The sequence below is a fragment of the Mizuhopecten yessoensis genome, unplaced genomic scaffold, assembly GCF_002113885.1.
Source record: "Mizuhopecten yessoensis strain PY_sf001 unplaced genomic scaffold, ASM211388v2 scaffold11177, whole genome shotgun sequence".
Lineage (NCBI taxonomy): Eukaryota > Metazoa > Mollusca > Bivalvia > Pectinida > Pectinidae > Mizuhopecten > Mizuhopecten yessoensis.
This window is the reverse complement of record NW_018408918.1, coordinates 264,950-285,407: the sequence shown is the minus strand read 5'-3', so window position 1 is coordinate 285,407 and position 20,458 is coordinate 264,950. Positions and strand designations below refer to the sequence as shown.

Genomic DNA, 20,458 nt, shown 5'->3' with positions numbered 1-20,458 from the left:
TATAAGTACATGGTTGAGTTTCTTTATTAGTAATATTTCTGAGAGAAGGTTGGCGACACTGTTGTAAACTTATAAATAAAGGGAATGATGTATATCCATCATCTCATCGCTCCCAGGTGAAAGTTAAAATAAATGAAAAAGCGATAGTGTGATTTCCACCTGGGAACGAGGATTGTGTTTGTCCCTGTTGAAGAACGTTTCAGAAATATTTTTATATTTCTGAAAATTAATTGTCGTCAAAAAAAATTCTGTTTTGAATCCATAAACTTCTTTATTTATTTATAGCTTTGTTTTAATATCCCAAATAAGACATTATTAAACATAATTTTGTGCATCGGTTAATACAGTTTTTGGACAACCCGATACAATAACGAAAAGACGGAACATAACAGGCTTACCGTGCTCATTTTATATATTTGGACAAAGTTAGCTGATGAATTTTCAAAATATTTTCAGAGTGAGTCATTTATTTAATTGCCGTCTTTTCGTTTTGCTCATTTATATTCAACACACAAGTAATTTCAGATGGTTTGAATCTGTTTTACTCTATTAAAACAGAAATCGATACTTCTAAGAATTTCAAAAATAAAGAAAATATTATTTAAATACATTTTGTAATATCAATAACCCAGTTTCTATATTTAAATCTTGTGGTTAATCGTGGTATATATAACGTGCACATACGCAGTACGTATAATTTTACACGCCGCAATTAACACACCATTTCATAATCAATTATTTTACAACAAATTGTTATTGATTCCTTGCCATTGTGTCTGGTGATAAACCAATAAACGTGATAATATCTTCGTGCCTGCTATCAGTGGATTCATTTACTACCGGTCTATACTTATCGATAATATTTCAAGACACGCGTATATAAATCTCTCACAAAAATATGCCCACTCTCAGTATCCACGCGAGAATGAGTAAGCAATGGAATGTGTGAGAGCTGAACGTAGTGACAAGCCGTGTCAAGTTTTGAGTAAATACCATCGATAACAGATTACACCTACTTAGTCAGCAGAACGATTGCCTGCGGCCGATAACTTGGCAGGCGAACAAAGGCCGCGTCCCTGACAGGCAGAGTAACTTGGCAGCCTGCCAACATTGTTGGCAGCTGGTGTTTATATTAATACGTTACTAAAAATAGATAAGCTCACGAGTCGTAACTAGGCTGTGGAAATTTTCATAGGCGTTTTCTGGGGATTTTCCATTGACTTACATATCACGTGATATCCGCCTCGCATAACAAGTCTGCGCAGAAATAAGAGGACATTGTATAGAACGTCCTCAGTCAGAGAAGAGGCGGAGTTCAAGACGACATGTGGTTAGTCATGTTCGGTAATATCTACATTGTAAGTTGGAAAGGACAACTAGCAGATATTGAAATATGATTGTATTACCTCTCATTATCTGCGAAAGCTCTTGGCAAAATTTCAAAAAATATAATAACCTACTGAAAATTCCAAGTTAAACTGATAATGACAGAAAAGAGTGAACCGGTTTAATGTCATGATCGGCTGGGATTGAATATTTGGCAAACAAATATTTTCTCATAGGATTAATTATGAAATATATACAAAAATGAACACGTTTAGTCATCGTGTTACGTGCGGTGTATGACGTCATTTTTAATAATGACGTCATTATGCATGACGTCATTTCAATTTCCACATATGCCACCATCATATTTATTTAAGTGTGGCATTTTATATGACGCTTTTATTTTTTAAGAAATGTGTCATTTAACGATGATTCCAAACAAAAAATGCTAAATCATAGAAAAAAAATCGAAATTTATGAAAATGTTTATTAAGTTAAAAACGTGCGAATATATAAACTTTAGTTCACGAAAAATAGTGGAATGACGTCATATAAAATGACAAAATTTATGTGTTGGAATGACGTTACAGACATTATCATCATCAACAAGACCACAAATTTCAACTAGGATTTGTCAATAAGTCTGTAACAGGATTAAATAACTTATGACACGGCTTATGTGACGATGTCGTCATAAAATTTGGAGATTTATAATAGTATGTGGGTTAACGTATGTGTACGGGCATACCGCCTCGAGTTCCTTTGTGTTGATAGCCTTTGTTCGATACAAAATACCCTGTGGCGGTCCTCCGCTAAACTAACCGGAAGTAACACAGTGAAGCCTACACTCTTCAAAGCGAGACTGCAGTAATGGCGGCATGTTTGTATCATGCTAATCTGTTTCGATAATAATGCGATTGCTTCCTATTTGCAGGTTTGAAAATGGCAGACGAGATAGAATTTACAGAGGAGGAGAATCCTTTTAAACTGTGCGTGCTTTGTGCAACTGATTTAAAGGACAAATCTCCAAAATTACTTCCATGTCTGCACACTTTGTGCAACGCTTGTTATCAGACGCTCTTTCAAGTTTTAAAACCTGAAGACCCAAAGCTCGAGGTCTCGAAAGATGAATCTGAGACAGAAAAGGAAAATGGCGATAAAACAGAAACATCCGGAGGGGGAAGCGGTGATCATACGTCGATAGACAGTCCGTTAGTTTTAGTGGATCTTGAAAAACCGGCGACCGGTGACAAGACCAGTAAGTGATTTGCATGGAGCTGACCGTGCTTGGTTAAATTTGTGTATAAACTATTGACGTACAATATGTTTGCCATGTGCGTAACTAAGTACAGTATAACTTTGAATATAGTCACATGCATGCAACAAGCAGTCAGAAATTATTTATTAATTTAATTGGTAAATTGCACAATGTCCGATGTTAAAATTGTTATCACATGTTGTTATAACTGCGAGTGTTATATGATTACATGTGTGTATTGTAATGATGTATTCAATCTAGGCCTACAGATGTATGAAATTGATCAATTGTGCAAAGTAGAATGTATGATATAAATCTAAATAAGTACTTATAATAATAATAATATTAATTCAGGTAAAATGAACTTCACATTTTATCTCGGGTTTAAAAAAAAAGAGGATATATTTTAGAATATTATAAACAGCAGTGTGTAATTTGGTGTTTAGAATAAGCCCACTGACAGATTTTGTTAAAGTATACTGCTGTAACTAGCACGAAAACCTTTTTTTGCTACTTAATATTAAAAGTTTTTGATAGTGTTGCTGAACTGGACTGGGTCAATCGTGGATGGTCAGGTAGCTCAATCGGTAGCGTGTCCGTCTAGAGTTCAGAGGGTCCCAGGTTCAAATCACAGTCTTGCTGTGCATTTTTCCTTCTATAGCAATTGTTGGGAATTTTCATTCATCTATCCTTATAAATGTTATCTACATGTACTAGTCCATGTCATTGGACCAGTGCAAGTGGAATTGCACAAAGCTGACTTAAGTGTATATATCCCAATGACTATTTGATGACCATGGGAATTAAAATGTGTGCCACTATGAGTCCTGTTGCCATAGTTTTGTTCGAGAGTGGGTGTGGAACATCCCTGCATATATATTGACTGCATTATAATGGAAGATAAAGAAATATGAATTTGGTTTTACACATGTTCATGAATCGTTCTTAATAAACACTGTTTACGTTCTGATAAGGTTTCTCAGTGATTTTTTGGACACAAGATACATCCTAGTCATGGATTTACAAACTTTTGAGAATCCACAACATCTCTGGGAAATAGACAAATTAAACTCCCAAACGTTTTGAAAATGATATTCATAACTCATGGATAAATTAATCCCACAAAAATCAATTGTTTCTTTAAAAATACATTATGGTGGATCATATATAGTTAATTTGCTCTTAGATAAATCTTAAGTCTCAAAAAATTGATATCATGTCTAGTACAGTATTACCCTAACATTAAAAAGGATCTTTTGGGTTTTTCCCAGCCAGGTGGTAAGGAAAGCTATACAAAGGTTAAACATGTATGTAAATTGATAGTAAATAAAAATATATATAAATACATATTACACCTTATAAAACTGTTATTCAATACACTCTAAAGTTCCAAGGAATTCTTAAATTAAGAAATTATGAAGAAGTGTATTTGATGATAATATCTGGAGGATTCAGATTTCATGAAATATTTTATCTTTTATATTTTACAGAAAAAGATGGTGAAAAAAGTGAAGACAGTTTCTCTGTGTCCTGTCCAGCATGCAGTATTGCTGTTGATAAGGCGCTGGTGATTGACAATCTGTTTGTGAATGTTGATGCAGACACACCAATAGTAATAGATGAGGATGAAGAGGAAAAGGAAGAAGTTCACAAATGTACAGCATGTGATGAGAACGACGAAGCATCATCTTTCTGCCTAGATTGTCGCGAGTGGTTGTGTGATCAGTGTGTTTTCGCACACAAACGTGTAAGAATCACCAAAGATCACTCAATCTCACCGAAAGGTGAACTTAAAAAAGATGACGAACCTCCAGTTACAAAAGGACAGAAGAGCATGTTTTGTCGTACACATAAACATGAACCTCTAAAATTATTTTGTGAAACATGTGATAGGTTGACGTGTCGAGATTGTCAGCTTTTAGAACACAAAGATCATAGGTATCAGTTTATGAATGAGGCCATTACGAAACAGCGAGAAATTCTCCAACATGTGGTCGTTAAAGTGAAACAAAAGTTACAAAATTACAACCAGGCTGACAAAATACTCCAAGCCAAAAACCAAGAATTAAAAACAAAGTTGGAAGACGTTTGTGACAACATAAGAAATGTGACTGATACACTTGTGAATGAAATAAAATCACATTCTGACAAACTAGTTACTCATCTAGAGAAGTACATAAGCAGTAAAACTTGTGTGATATCAGACAAACAGAGGTTAGTGAACGACGCTGTGTTTCGAATGAGACATTCTGTACAGTTTGTGGAAAATGCTCTAACATTGGGTGACGACCTGTCAATTCTCTACACTAAGGGCTCTATGATGAAAGTTCTGGACCAATTGTCACGTACTGGCATTCCATTTCACCCAAGCATTCTTAACTACGCTATCACATTTGAACATGAAAAGGACTTCCTCCTGAAAAACATTATTAAAGTGGGTCATTTGGTAATTGATGGTACTAATTATCCAAATGCGTGGCTAGGGGGTCATGTGACATCACAAGCCTCCCCAGTTGCTCTGCCTAGTGCCCCTTTTCAGACCACCCCTCACTCCCATGCCCCCAACATGACAGTACCTCATCGTCCCCCTATCCCAGGCTTTGAGAGTGTTGCAGCTAGAGTTCCTCCGAATATATACAACCATATTAAGAACCAAGTTAAGAATTATCCACCAGAGAAACAGCGGGAGATGTTTCAGAAAATGGTTGAACAGTACCAGCTTCGACAACAGCAGAAAGCAATTCAGCAGTTTAGACAGCAGCAACAGTTACAGCAGCAGCATCCACCACCTCCGGGAATCTATGGGGGAATACTCAGTGGCTCCAACTACCAAGCAGGGCAGGTGCCTGTCATAGAGGCCACGCGAAACCTCAACAATATCACGAATGGTGGCATGCCAGCACGTGCTCAGATGTCGGGTGCATCTAGTAGGTTCCCAGCCAGTGGCGCGATACACAATTTGGCAAATATGGGTGGAACATACTATAACACTGCAGCTCCGAGTCGGCCCCCTGCTCCTGCCGGAAATCGCAATCAACCACCACCATCTTACAACAGGCCCATGCTTCCCCAAGGTATGAATGCATATGCCATGCAGCAGCAAAACTTACCAAAGCGTAGCACTGCCCCTGACCTGTCTGGATCGGGTGGTTACAGTGCACCGCGATCGGGCATGTGTCAGGAGGCATCAGGTCCAACGCAGGGCGGGTACCGCCAGAGGCCGCAAATGTCAACCGAGGGGCAGCACCAGCCATGTAGCCCCACCGCTGGGTGGCAAACAACTATATGTGATCTTACCAATAAATATCTGCCCTCCACGCAATCAGGCCCCAAAACATTTGAGCAAACAAGATCCCCAGGTAAGGCTCTTGGTGTTGTTGTGAATATATAACCCCAGGCAGTTAGTTAGTAGCTTCCCACTCATTAGTTTAACCTCCCAAGTCACCAATCTAGCATGAACTAATACTATTTGCACATTTTACCCTAGTTTCATTTTCTGTTGCAAGGGAGACAACTCTTGAGCTAATCTTACTTCCCCATTTTTCAGTCGGACACTAGATGACAGCATGCTTGCTAACATTCTTTTGCATCAGGTGGTTTGCTCTGTTCACTAATTTCACTTAACAAGTGTCTTGATTTTACAGCTATTTATCAGTGCATATAACTTGTAATTACATAAGTGTTGCATGGTCGTAGTAGTGCGGCATAGCCTGTAGTTGATGGCAATCACTTAGTGATGTCGTAGGAACATAGCACAATAAATGTTTTTTGCATAATTTTCAAATTACCATATTAGTGTGCCTNGGTGGGTGGGTTGAAAAGAGGGGTTTGAAAAGTGTACAATTTTGGTACATGTATTGATTTTGACCGCCATAGTAAAGACAGGTCACAAGTGCAGTTCCAAGTAATTTTTATATTAGAAAACTTGGTCCAAACTTGTAAAGTACATAAGCTTCCTAGCATTCTTGTCTGTAGCAAATTATTTGATATTTATAAGAGACGGGCAATGATAGAAATTATTTGTTACTGGCATGAAGTCTAAGACTATATCTAAAGCTAGATTGACATTTTAAATCTTTTGTCTGCTAGGGCCCATAGTACAAAGTACATGCATACTATAGATCCACATATACCTATCAATGCTAGCTAGTGGGATTTAACAGCTAGTAGGCCTGCAATAACTCCAACTGACTTCGCTTCGCATGGACCTTTGCTGGCTCGGTCGAGTCACGTTAAGTTGATTTTATTCAGTTCGTTATTTGAGGTCTGATTGCGTGAAGCTGTGCAGTATTGATATCGCTGAATAATTAAGGCGAAGAGTTTTGTAAAAAAAATAAGATGATTTTCGCATGAGTCCATGTATTATTTTTTTGTGTGTGTGCAAATATCTGATTGTGAACACTATTTGGACATATTTGACTTGTTAATAAGTCATGAATATGCTTATAAATCTAGTTTGGGACATCTTCACATAGCTGTTGATGACTACGCCCCCTTAATTTCATCAACCTTAAGAAATTGATATTTGTACATATGTACATAACAGTGTAGACTATGTATAAGACATGGTGTCTCCAATCACGAATGTACATCAAAGGTGCAAGCTGGACAGCAATACATTCCTGTCAACTTTTATTCCATTAAGACAAGACATTATTTTAAGTAATCAAACTTTTTGAAACTAGCCACCAGCATTAAAGACTGAAAAAAGCAATGCTTTGCTTCAGATTCCTACACTTTAGAATGGCAATATTGATCAATGTTGCTGGCCTAGTGGCCTATAGCTATATAAGCAACCATACATGTTGGACAATATTAATACATCTGTATGTATGTACATCTACCCATGGTCCTTAATACATATTTCTAGACATGTTACTGCACAATAAAATAATGTAGCTATATATGTTGTACAATGTATTGTTAAATTTGTCTTACGGTAGATATAAATCAAGTACAATGTATCGGTCTAATTATGGGATCTTCACGATATCATGATATCGGGCATTCTAAAAAGAAAACTTTTGAACTAGTTGGATAAACATCAGTTCTTTACAGGGTTTGCACTGGTAATGTCATAAATGAGATCCTTTTGAGCTTAAATAGGGTCCTTTTGCATAGCTAGAAAACCATTCCTGAAAACAAGTATATGGTCCTTTTCAATTTCTTTACTTCAGAAGGCTATAAGTGATTTCTCGGATGCTGATGTATGATTCCTGGACTTGCACTTTCCCTGTGGAACTTGCCAACATTTAAAGAACTGACCCTGTCTCTGAGTTTGATTAATGGGGGCATGGGCGCTGTCAACATTCTGAGAAAGAAAATTGATAATTAGAATTAATTGTGTATGTTATTGATATTAGTTACTAATTACTTGTCAATAGGTGCCCAAGCTGCCTCTCACGCTAACCAGACACCAAGTCCAGCAGGGGCTGGGTTTGACCAGTCAGGAGGTGCAAGTCAAGGTGGGACGAGAGTCACTCCCGACCTACCTCTAGCTACAAGTAGTGCTGATTCTGGACAGGCTGTGGGATCAGTCACAGCCAATAGGTAAGGTTTAGATCTCTCAGCAATTGTTATTAACTTATATTATTCACCCCTGAAATTTCATAATGAACTATTCCAACTTTTGAATTGGAAGAGTTCAAATGTGTCTTCAGGTGTTAATTTAAGATGATATCCTGCAGCTTTCAGCCAATGTTTGATTATTTAAAAAACAATGAAGTGCTATGTTCATTTTTTCTAGCATCATTTAAAGAGGTTCTCAACTTTACAGAAAAAACATAAGTCAACAGAAATTGTAAAGGACTATGTTCATTTTTCCAGCAAATGTTATGAACTTCCAAAATTCTAAAGATAAGTCCTAAAATAATGCATAAAATAGTTTCAGTTTAAGTCATAAACCTTAATCCACATTATTTTCACATTACAGTCATGTAAAACTAGAGTTTACAGATTTTCCTCCTTGTTCCTTCTCACAAATACAAGCACAGGTAAGTTAAAACTGCAAAAAACTTTGCATCTACATTGTATATGTATTCAATTAGAAAAGTTATAAGATCCAAATTTCAGAAATCTCAAATTGTTCTTCAAACTGTTTAACAGCCACTAGATTATTGACTTTTATCAGTTGATTATATTCAATGTATATGGATGGCCAGATTTGTTAAGTTGGTAATTGTTATGATTGAAGTTTGAATCGGCTTAAACAAGCAGGTCAATTGCAAAAAATATTGGAATGTTGTAATCAGTACATATTTGATAATCTGTAAAATTGTAACAACATGAATGGAATATCATTTAATGCCTGAATACTGATACTGCTGATTATAAAATATCCCTTTTTGATTCAGTCATATGTCTTTAATATAGATAATTTTCATGTAAATTTTAACCATTTTTTTCATACAATTTCATCTTCAATAAAACATTGTTTTGCAGTCTGTAGCACCAGTCCCTTTACCTTCCCAGCCACCCCCTCCCCTTGTACACATGAAACCTCCTGTAGCACCTGTGGGGGGAGGCAAGACGATGCCAGTTCCCATCAACAACGACCCCAACGAAGACTACTGTGCCGTGTGTCAGAACGGTGGTGACTTGTTGTGTTGCGACAAGTGTCCGAAGGTTTTCCATATTAGGTGTCATGTCCCTGAGCTCAACGCTTACCCAAGGTACGTCCAGTAAGTCCATGCATTATCCTTTGGAGAGTACTCCGATCCTTCCTAATTGCTGTTGTTGGATAACTAGGAACTTTTCTAATCACTATAGTATCATACACAGGCCAATATCTATTCCTTGGTCCATTCATAATCACTTTTATGCAAATACAAAGTTTTCTTTACTTCAAGTCATTTAAATTTGAAACAAAATGTGTTAAAAATAATTGGTCCATTTTCTGTGCATTCATATCTATTCTCACCAGAAGTGGACATTCTACTTTATAGGAAGTTGATGTCCAAATAGTAATGCTGAATTTTATAACTGCAGTTTTTGTAAAGGTTTTAAGATTAGTTAGTATTTTGAAGTTACCCGCAACTTTAATTTATCCCTTTGATTTGCCATGGGGAAATTGGTTATTACTTCACTCTAGTGTTGTTCAAATAATCGATTTAGTCAACGTCTGGTTTTGAAAATCGATTAACTGATCCTCGTTTTCCATGATCGATTATAGTTTGACAAATTTAAGTATTAACAAAAAATAAACTCGGATAGTTACTGTTATTACTGCCGACAGCGAGTTGTTCGTTCTTGGGCCTAATAACTTGACCTAACGTCCCACACAAAGACGATGCTGATTGGCTAGCTGGTCCACCCGACAACCAATCGGAACTTGCGTTTCAATAGAAATGCTGCATGGCTCTGTCAGTGCATGACAATATGGCAAACCAGGACATTCAAGAGATTAAACTCTATGACCATACAGGGCTACTGATTTAAACGTTAGGAAGGTATTGTTCCTCCTTAGCTGGATATAAATAAAACACTTTGTGTAAAAGTGTGGGCTATCTTACAAATAAAATGTTAAGTTTGGCGGGGTGTCATCAGGTGAATGCCAATCCATCGCAGCATATCTGAATACGAGATGCAGCTGTCGCAGCATAATGGACATTGCAAACATCATCAATTTTATTTCCAAATACATATTTTTCAATTATTATAAGGTTCTGTCAACATACGTATTGTTTTTGTCTGAATGTTGAGCGTTATTAGTGAAATTCTCTAATGTCTGGTTTCCCCCTGAAACGAAAGTGAAAGTAGATTTCGGAAAGCGAATATAACCTTAAATTACTGAATTTAAGTTCAATTTGATCGATCATTAGTTGATCATCAGTCACTTGATTGGAAGTGATGATCGAGTATAAATTTACAAGTGATTCCCAACACTACGTCACTCATTTTCTTCTGAAACTGCGAGTAAACATGGCTCAATGATTTGGTGTTTTGAAGGACGATACAACTTACGAATGGATTAATTATTTGTTCACAGTGGAGAGTGGAGCTGTAGCTTGTGTGCAAAAGATGACGACTTGTGTCTCGCCCAGAAGGAAAACAAGGAGTTCACCATTGTTCCAGGGACCGGCAAGAGAAAGGCGCCAACGGGGCTCACTGACAACGAAATCAAGGTAGGAAACACAACAAACAGCTCAATCAAGGTAGGAAACACAACTAACAGCTCAATCAAGGTAGGAAACACAACTAACAGCTCAATCAAGGTAGGAAACATGACAGACAATGAACTTATATGGATGTCAATGTATTTTTCAAATAAATTTAGAGGTTAAAGGGTTTTATAACTTATAAACATTTTACATCCAATACTTTTTGATAAAGGAGGATGTTACTTCTTATACCAGATTTAATCTAGCAATAATTCCATGTCTGGAAACGAGCCCACTCATATTTACTGGTACTGCATTTCAGTAGAAAATCCAATGTTATTTCATTGTCCTGTAATAGCACCCCCTCCAACACTTTGATATCAAAATTATGTGTTAACCCCCCCTGTTCTTATTGCAGGATAAGTGCAGTAGTGTATTTCTACTGTTAACTCTGTAAAGAGTAATGTAGCAAAGCGTCCATTCCTGGTGGCTCTGGTTCATCTATTGTCAAAATAAGATGACCAGATGGGCTTTTATGCTACTGTATTTAGGTAATGACATTGCAATGACGAAATACTTTAAAATGATCCTTTATTATCCCCCAGAATATGTGTACACAGATGTCGCATGACCTTAATTATCTGTTGCAAAGACTTCGGCCCTTTTCATGTATCCCTTTCAACTGGTTGATCGGTTTTAAATGTGGCACTTTCAGGTGCAAATCTTGGGGGACCTGCAAATGTAAAATTGTTTATGCAGGCCTTGCAAGGCTTTGTCAAAGCTCGCCTGAAAACAGCATCTCTTTGCTAGGTCCGACCTTATTTCATATACGAACAACTCTGGTCCAACCGATTCAACAGTTTGGATGGCGATAAACAAATGCGTCCCTATATAAAACCCCTGATCAATTTATCAGGACTTAGAGTGCTACTTCCCCTTGATCCTACTGACTCTCATTATTATTTTATATGTTTACCAGGCGTGCGAACGAATACTTCTGGAGCTCTTTTGTCATCAAAAGAGCACTGTGTTTCACGAACCTGTCAGCAAAGCGGTGAGTTTTTTGGATTCTTTTGTTTTTACGATATAGTCTAGATCTGTTGCATTATTTGTTATTTTTCATATATTTATAATTATAAAATACTATATTGCAATGAACTTTATTTGTGAACAAGTTCTGTTTAAGAGCTTTATTCTTAGATCAAGTACCTTAGTTTTTAAAAGACTAGGTGAAAAACTTTCCTTCAAAATTGATTTGTGTCCTACATCTCATAGCGTGTGATACAATTTTCTGTGTTTGTAATATATAAGTCTGTGTTTGGCAAGTATAAGTACAATATGATGTGCTTATAAGATTGATGATGTTGACATGGCTATAAACAGGTCTGTAGATTATATGTTTGTTGTTTTAACAGGTGCCAAACTACTACAAGATCATCACCAACCCTATAGACTTTGGTAAAATCAAATGTAAACTGCAGCGACAGAACTTCAACCACTACAATGTTGTGGACGACTTTATCGCGGACATGCTGCTGGTTTTCAGGAACTGCAGAACTTACAATGATGTAAGTTCTACGACCCAAGTACATAACATCAAAGTAGGAACTGATTCAAATTCTGGCATGGTTAGCTGGGTAGATTCGCCCATCTCCAGCTTGTATCATATAAGTGTCATATTTTCCGGAAGATAATTGAGAATTTGCAACCAGCAATTTAGGTCTGCAATGAAATATTATTTCTGTATATCAATGGATAAGGCAGACATTTATAATGAAATTAACTTCTTTAATAACCATTTGTGATTTATTTGATGTTTATCAGGTTTTGATAATAAGTTGTCTACCTGTAAATTATAATAATACAAGCAAACACAGTAAAGTAGTGTTGGAATGACTGATTTAGCAGCAGTGATAAAACACAGTAGTGTTGGAGTGACTGATTTAGCAGCAGAGATAAAAAACAGGAGTGTTGGAAGGACTGATTTAGCAGCAGGGATAAAACACAGTAGTGTTGGAGTGACTGATTTAGCAGCAGAGATAAAAAACAGGAGTGTTGGAAGGACTGATTTAGCAGCAGAGATAAAAAACAGGAGTGTTGGAAGGACTGATTTAGCAGCAGGGATAAAACACAGTAGTGTTTGAATGACTGATTTAGCAACAGTGATAAAACACAGTCGTGTTGGAATGACTGATTTAGCAGCAGTGATAAAACACCCCGTAAAAAATAAAACGGATAAATCAGGATAAACAAAATGAAAGCAAATATTGTTAATGCAATTCTTAGTGATGGGATCGGCTGCTACCAGTAGTTCGCAAAAAAAATGTGCTTAAAATGATCTATTATGACATACTGCTTCCTTGTTGAAATCATCTAAATGTATGTCAAAGTTGACAATACTTTCCTAGCCAAAGATTAAATATATAAAAGCTTGCAGAAGAAAAATTTAAAAACTTGCTTGTGGCAACTTATCTTCCGGAAAATATGGAACAGTTTATAATCCTTGCTGAACTTCAATGTTGTGGTTTTATTTTCCTTCGAGTCCTTCTTTTAGGGAAGGTGGATGCTCTATAACAATCTCTTTATTTCTTTTTTTATCTTATTATTTTTCATCACCTTTTATTTTGTGTGCATTGGGATGAAGTGCTATTTTGTGTGTGTTTGGTTTTATTTTCATTTTGCTATCATTAACATGTCTTGTTTTTACAAGTGTTTTTGTTTTGTCTTGATAAAAAGTTTCTTTCTGATTTGCTTTCCTTAGTATCTATACAACTGTGATTATGTTTTTAACCAGATTTGTAAACAGATTTTTTTTATTTCTTGCATATATATTAGTGAATTATTTCATGGGATCTTGTCATTTCGACTGTCATCCCGGCTCCTTGCCTATTAAAGAAACTGCCTGAGAACTCTTTGCCATTTCAGAATGATTGCCTATCGTTTGAAAATTCAGCAAGTTTGTAAACAAAATGACTTGGACCCATTCAAATCTTTTGCAGATAAAACAGAAAACATAAAATTCTACAAGCTCTGCAGACAACATTTCTGTTAAAATTTTATTGAATTTATTGGATGATGGAAATCAATAAATGGAAACGTTTTGGGTGAGATTTCTGATAAAAGTTATCCCTGATTTGTGCAGAAATCCCCTGCAACATTTATGGTGAAAATGGTTTTGAAATGAAGTGCCCCAGCCCCCCTACACACTTTTGAAAAAATAATTCACCAAACTTCTTCGGATTCACTGCATGATCATAATTTAACATCATGTCATAACCCTGTTAGTTTACGTGTTTTTTCGTTTTCAAAATAAATAGTTAACAAGCCACAATAACTGTGTTTTATATAATATAAAGAGACAAATGACTTACTTTAGTGGATATTTTGGCAGGAACATTCAGAAAATTGACATGTTTCTGTACCATATCTAACAGTAAGGTTAATCTGTGGCTAATGTGATTGGATAATCAAATAGACTTTATAGTAAAACTAAAAGAAATGCAAATTACCCCATGTGATGCTTTATCACATGGCGTTTCAACATTAATCTATCTCAGCTTTTCCTTGTATCATACTTGACTCGTTTTGATTTGGTATATGTGTTAATGTTCTTTGGATGTATCAGCGAGGTTTGGTCAATAATATAAGGTTCTCACAAATTGATATTGTAACGGTTGTATTGTATTCAGAAATTCAACTTATTACAGTTTTCGTCCGATAGGTCATGGCACTCTTTCAACAATGTCATTAAAATCGTAATTATGAATAGTTGCAAGATATTGTGTCGGTGAATAGGTGAGAATTTTCAAGTTTTCAAAACTTTTATTGACGAACCATAAGTGTTTGCCTTCTCTACCATTTCATTTCGTAATAATTGGAAATTTCGAGGTGAAGTTTTGTTTCATCACTAATAACAACAGATTTATGTCGAAAGGAAGAAAGAACTAGTAATAATATGTTGAAATGGATAATTGTTTTTTGATATACCTCAGATTGAAAGAAAGGTGTTTATCGTTTCGGAAACACGAGTTTCCAATAAAGCTTTGATCTGTTGTAGTATAGTTTTCGCACTTGTACTTACTTGAAAATACCAGTTTATGCAGTTTTGAAGTATTGCAGTGCAGCGTATTACCTCATCAGAAATGTTTAATGTTCAACCTACAAATGGATGTTGGGAAAATAGCTTTGCTGTGATGTTACTATCAACTTGCTCTTGAATTCAGATACATGTATTTGAATCAGTAGTTATATATTCAAAGCAATATATGGAAACGAATTCCTCCCCCCCATAACAGAAAGTGATATCAATACAATAAAAAATTGAAACAGATGTTTGTTGATGAAAGGAAATATTTTGAAAAAAGATATCTTACTTGTTCAAAAAGATTGATGTAAACACTGAGGTTTTGTTGTAAATTTGTAATAATCTCCATTAAGAATACTGTTGTATGATAGTATTTGTTCTATGAATAATGTGATTCTACATACACTGTATTTACTTTTGATATAGTGATGATATTTTTACAATACAGGATGTTTTTTTTTCTTGTAGGCAACCTCTGAGATCTGGAAACATGGTAAGATGGTTGAAGAGGAGTTTGAGAATCTGGTCCATCGCTTCCTGCCCTGCTATGTGGATGTCCTGGATGAAGAGCGGGATCGACCTGTGATGTCAACCTCCCCACAAGATCCCGCTGCCAAAAAGAAGCGATCAGAGGATCCTGCTGTTCATTTCTCATAAGCCATAAAACTATCGGCACACCAGTAGGATATTGTCACGACAGTTGACTATTGAATGCAGTTCATTCAGGCTTCATGGGGCAGGTTGACTGACGGTTTCAGTGATAAGCAGAGAAATGAACTCGTTCAGTGCTAAGTCAGTGGGAACATGTATTTTGTATTAAATTGTTGCAGGCCAGTTAGGAATGTATGTAGAAATTTAAAACCACATACAATTTATGCCAACAATTTCATTGGAATCTCCACTTTTTCCAGGATTAAGAAGTTTTCAGAATATTGTGCTATGCTATATTGTGTGATTACGGGAGACAGCATATAACGATATGTTGGAGGTTTCTACTGTATGAGAGGAAATTACATCCTGGAGACTTGCGTTAAAGCATAGCAACTTTGTTATAACCCGACAATAAATATCTGGGTTGTTTCTCCATCTGTCCCTTTGTCTGCCTGTCTGCATTTATACCAATTTGTCTGAAATACCATACTGCTTTAATTAAACATGGGCTAAAACTGCCTTTTTCCAGTCTACTATTAAAATATATGATTGGGTTCAAACAGACTCTTTCAGCCTGTATGCAGCCTGTAATACAAAATTCTATAACCTCTATCTTGTAAGACCTATGGCTGTCGACATCAGTGTCTTACATCCTACATTATTTTAAACTGCCATTTAATTTTACACATTTCTGATATGCATGATAAAATATTAATATTTTCCAAATTTAAGAATGGCTATTATTATGGTATTGGAGTCATGTAAAGGATATTACACAGCCTTTTAAGAACATATTTTCTTTTTACATTTCGTCAGGATCTGATTTGCTTTCATGTGACTATATATGGAAGCTTATGTAGATGTATCGGTAGTTATTTATTTTGTAGTTTAGTCAGTGTTGGTTTCACAAATAAGATATTGGGACCAAAAACCTGACTTGTCATGTACTGTTTTACCTCTTAGATTATGTTCAGTAAATACCTGATGCGATAGAATTATGAACAGATTATATTGAATGAGTTTTATTGAGACATACGCAATAGCACGAATGTACTAACCATAATTATACCACATTTGTTGTGTTGTGCAAGATGATCTTGATGCATTTTCTTACTTTTACCATATGATATTGGCATTTGTCAACATGCAAAGGAAGTTATAGTAATATTATATATCGGGATAGGCTTTTGGTCTGTTTTTGGTCAGTTTGTAAACATGGTTTATAATTAACTCAGGTTAATCTCAGGACTTTCAGTTGAATCTGGACTTTTAAAAACCTCAAACATTTTCCTGAAATTTGGAGGGTTAAAACATGTCAAATGAAATTTTTCATTTCAAACCCAAGATCAAAGCTCATTTAAAGGGAGTCAAACGTGTACATGCAAAGTCATTTGAAAGTCCTGAATCTAAGTGTCATGTGTTCATTTTCTAGGTTTTCATATGAGTGAGTTAAAAAGAAATTTGATATAACAAATCCTGATTTTTACTTAACTTTATGCATCTGCTGTGTGACCCACATATCTGTGTGATCAGTTGTGATGAAATGTAAACAATGAACCAGATTGTAAATTTTATGAACTATTCTTGTTGAATGTAATATGTTTATACAACACTTTATGATTAAGTGTAGTGATGTTGACTAAAAATTGCCGAAATGACCCACTGCTCTCAAATTCCAGGATTTTCCCTGAAGTGCCATGTAATTTTAACACCATGATCAGTGTTTTTAAATAAGATACAACAGGTGGCTAAGTGATTGTCAAAAACCTATTTTTTTGCCTACTATTATTGAGATTTTGCTTATACATTTGTATAAAAAAAACTTGATCTTCTTCAATGACCATTTATTTGTTATTATGTTTGCATAAAAATTGACTAAAAAATCAAAATGTTCATAGAAGTTTTCTATTTTTGGCAACATATTTCATAGTCTAAGAAATGTTGTTGGGTCTCATGGTTTGCCAGTCTGTTCTATGTACAAAATGTATAAAGATTATCAATGGGAGATGAGATTAATCTAAGCGAAATTTGGTTAGAGTTTAAATAATGATGTGTGTATACAATGTGTATGCCTGTCGGAATTAATAGTGCTAGCTCAGATGTCGCAGAGTTTGGACAGTAAAAGAATGTGAGACAAATCTTATTTATAAACTAATATAAGTTATAGAGTGATTTTGATTGCCAGTCCAAACTTTTTTTAATATAGCTTATCTCATGGAAGGACAATCTGATCTGTCCTGTTAGTTAACTTTATTATAATGTAATTTGTCTGCATACATATTAAATAATGTTTTTAATATTTCATGAACAAGGTTAATAGATCATTGGGAGTGGATATATAGCATTGGTGAAATCTTAAAAACCACATTGATTTAACTTCATTTTGTCAGTAAAAAGTAAAAAAATGATTTAACTTCATTTGGTTAAAAAAAAAAAAAAAAATGATTTAACTTCATTTGGTCAGTAAAAAATAAAAAAAGAATGCCTTGTGATATATATGCAGGGTTGTGTACCTTAGTGGTACAACCATTGAAACCAGTCTGCATGGCACATCATACTTTATTTTAAAGGACTACCATCAATGTATTCCATACTGCAAAGATGCATGTACAACCACATACATGTACGATATTTGACACACAAGGTTGTTGATGGAAACATACTTATTAAGGATATTTTTCCCCACATAGAATATGGGTACAACTGTATACTTGGAATCTTTGACAAAGAAAATTATTTGCCCTTTATCTGTGAATCCAATTTTCCAGTGTGACTTTGACATTCACGGTGTCAGTGGAAATGTATGATAATATAAAGACATGTTCTATTATTCCTTGTTAAGATTAAGATGGAAAGGGAAAGAGAGAAAATTCAGTTAAAATGAATATTTTTTCCAGTAGAATAAAATTTGTTTGGCAATATGTATCCTCAATAATCAAATGTGTGCAAGGAAAATTGTCTTACCATTATAGAAATGATGCATCTGTTCATATGAATTTATGAAATGTATAAAGGAATAACAAAAATAACCCTGTGATGTATGAACTATTTCATTATGTGTTCTGTATTAGATGAATAGTGATAGTGTATGGCTGTGTGTTGATGCTGTCGCTGTAGATTTATGTAACTGTGTTCGTGATGTATGTGTATTGATGCTGTCGTACCAACCGTGACTCGTATTGATGCTGTCGTACCAACCGTGACGTTGAATGTCCATTGATGTTGATGTATGGCGTTCTGAAGGCATTTACATAATTTCTGTGGACAATTGTGTAGTACAAGATTAAAATGTTCAATGTGTTCTGTAAATATTGCAATGTGAAGGGGAAAATGTTGTGACAAATTAGCAAATCTTAATGAATTATTTTGATACTTAGCTCATGCAATTGCATGTTCCATGACTCATGATTGATAAAAAAGTCAAAAGATTATTTTGGCGGTGTTATGTTTCGTTTTTACTCCATACAGATGTACGACAGATCATACTTTATATTTCACTTTGATGATTGGATTTAATGTAGTGATTGCATTAAAAGTACATAAATTTCGAAACAAGAAAGAAAGCCAAAACAAAATTGCTACTCTTTGGTGCATCAAGACCAGTAAACAAGCCTAGTGAATCAACAATCTTGACTTAATCTTTTTATGTCACGAACCAGGTGATGTTGCAGCCATGACCTTTAGCTTACAGCTTCAGCAGCCGTGGTATAATCTTTACGTTCTGGATGACCAATTGCTGCAGGTCGATTCAGGTGAAATTGGTGTCGGAACAACTTGAAGCAATTGTTGATTTTGCAACCACGACATTCGTCCTCCAGAACACGCAGCTGTCTTACGCTTTGGAAATTTTACTAACCTCTAACGTTTCCAAAGGAACCGTTGACTAAGTTTGGTATTCAGAGCCACCGAACGAATACAATTTAAAAAATAGTAATACAGTTCTGGGAACCATGGAACGTCGGAATAAGAAAGGAAGACATCATCCAAAAAATGCTGAAGGCGGAACCAAAGAGCGTTCTCAAAAGCAACACATTTCGTGCATCACATGTGGTATCCGTTATAATGACTCGATTCCAGAATTTATTTTTACATGTCAACATAGACCTAAGATGCAGTGAATACTAATTTTGCTTATGAATGACATTGGAATTTCGTAGCTTGAATTCAGGACAAAAAAAATACCGTTACATTCTTCAACGTAGAGTTTCTAGTGGTAGAAGCTACGATACAATTTCAACGTAGATTAAAGAAGAACCTAAGTGAAAAAACACTTTTCAAAGAGTTGTGGTGGTTAAGTGGCCATCATTGCCTCACGGACGATAACTGTCAAACAAAAGGAGTGCTGAGGGCCTAAGTCATTATTGGAGCCCACAAATTTATATCCAGAAATACGATCAAATTTACGATCGTAGCCACAGGGTTGTGGGTTCGAAGCCTTCGTGGGGCAGTCGTCTGGTATTAGCCGCAGCCGCTGGCTTTTCTCCACCACCACTTCCTTACTTGCCTTAAAGGCCAGTGATGGGGTATCAAAGGGAGACAACTTGCGAAAATGAATGAATATGTAAAACTTTGGCTGCCTTCACTTCAGAGAAAGATTTTCATCAAATTCAGGGTTTTCAAAACAATATTTGATACAGATTTTGTCATGGCTACAGAGTTTTTGTGAAGAATCTTAATTATGGTTATCATTTTCTTTGCAAAAAAATAATTAGGTAATATTCCTAATGTAATATATTGGAGGCTGTCAATCAAATTTGAAATTTGAATTTGACCCACAGTAAGTTGTTGCCGAAAGTTTACAACTGTGTTGTTGCCATGGCCCTAGCTACGCATGCTGAGTAAACAAAAGTCCCTACCTTATCAACATTTGGCGGCAATGACCAGAAACCAGATCCCTTAGGCACATGCACATGTATGTTAATCCAATTATCACAGTCAATAACTGATAACAAGACAGAACCACACTGCCTAAACACATAAATAGTAATTTATTCAAAGATATGACCCATATATCCAATACCACCAGGATTTGTAAATCAT

The 20,458-nt window shown here is 35.6% G+C and overlaps 1 protein-coding gene across 6 annotated transcripts; it reads left to right on the top strand.

The window, feature by feature from the left end:
* The first annotated feature begins 1,228 nt into the window (after nucleotides 1-1,228).
* Nucleotides 1,229-18,849, top strand: LOC110440261 (E3 ubiquitin-protein ligase TRIM33-like). Of its 6 annotated transcripts, XM_021483228.1 has the most exons (10): nucleotides 1,229-1,358; nucleotides 2,261-2,584; nucleotides 4,075-5,943; nucleotides 7,969-8,134; nucleotides 8,517-8,577; nucleotides 9,026-9,264; nucleotides 10,572-10,707; nucleotides 11,663-11,737; nucleotides 12,099-12,284; nucleotides 15,236-18,849. In XM_021483228.1, the coding sequence occupies exons 2-10, from the start codon at nucleotides 2,269-2,271 to the stop codon at nucleotides 15,422-15,424; spliced, it is 3,237 nt and encodes a 1,078-aa protein (XP_021338903.1). In that variant the 5' UTR covers nucleotides 1,229-1,358; nucleotides 2,261-2,268; the 3' UTR covers nucleotides 15,425-18,849. The 6 variants fall into 6 exon arrangements, with proteins under 6 accessions (XP_021338903.1, XP_021338907.1, XP_021338906.1 ...); XM_021483232.1 differs by lacking the exon at nucleotides 1,229-1,358 and having other exon boundaries at nucleotides 2,157-2,584; nucleotides 4,075-5,658; XM_021483231.1 differs by lacking the exon at nucleotides 1,229-1,358 and having other exon boundaries at nucleotides 2,157-2,584; nucleotides 9,026-9,255; nucleotides 12,099-12,251.
* Nucleotides 18,850-20,458: the final 1,609 nt, after the last annotated feature.

What these genes read in the sequence shown, in the direction of transcription:
- LOC110440261 (XM_021483228.1), top strand. Translation starts at nt 2,269, where the DNA reads ATGGCAGACGAGATAGAATTTACAGAGGAGGAGAATCCTTTTAAACTG. An exon ending in TCTCACAAATACAAGCACAG is followed by an intron (nt 8,578 to 9,025) that starts GTAAGTTAAAAC and finishes ATTGTTTTGCAG; the next exon opens with TCTGTAGCACCAGTCCCTTT. An exon ending in ACGAACCTGTCAGCAAAGCG is followed by an intron (nt 11,738 to 12,098) that starts GTGAGTTTTTTG and finishes TTGTTTTAACAG; the next exon opens with GTGCCAAACTACTACAAGAT.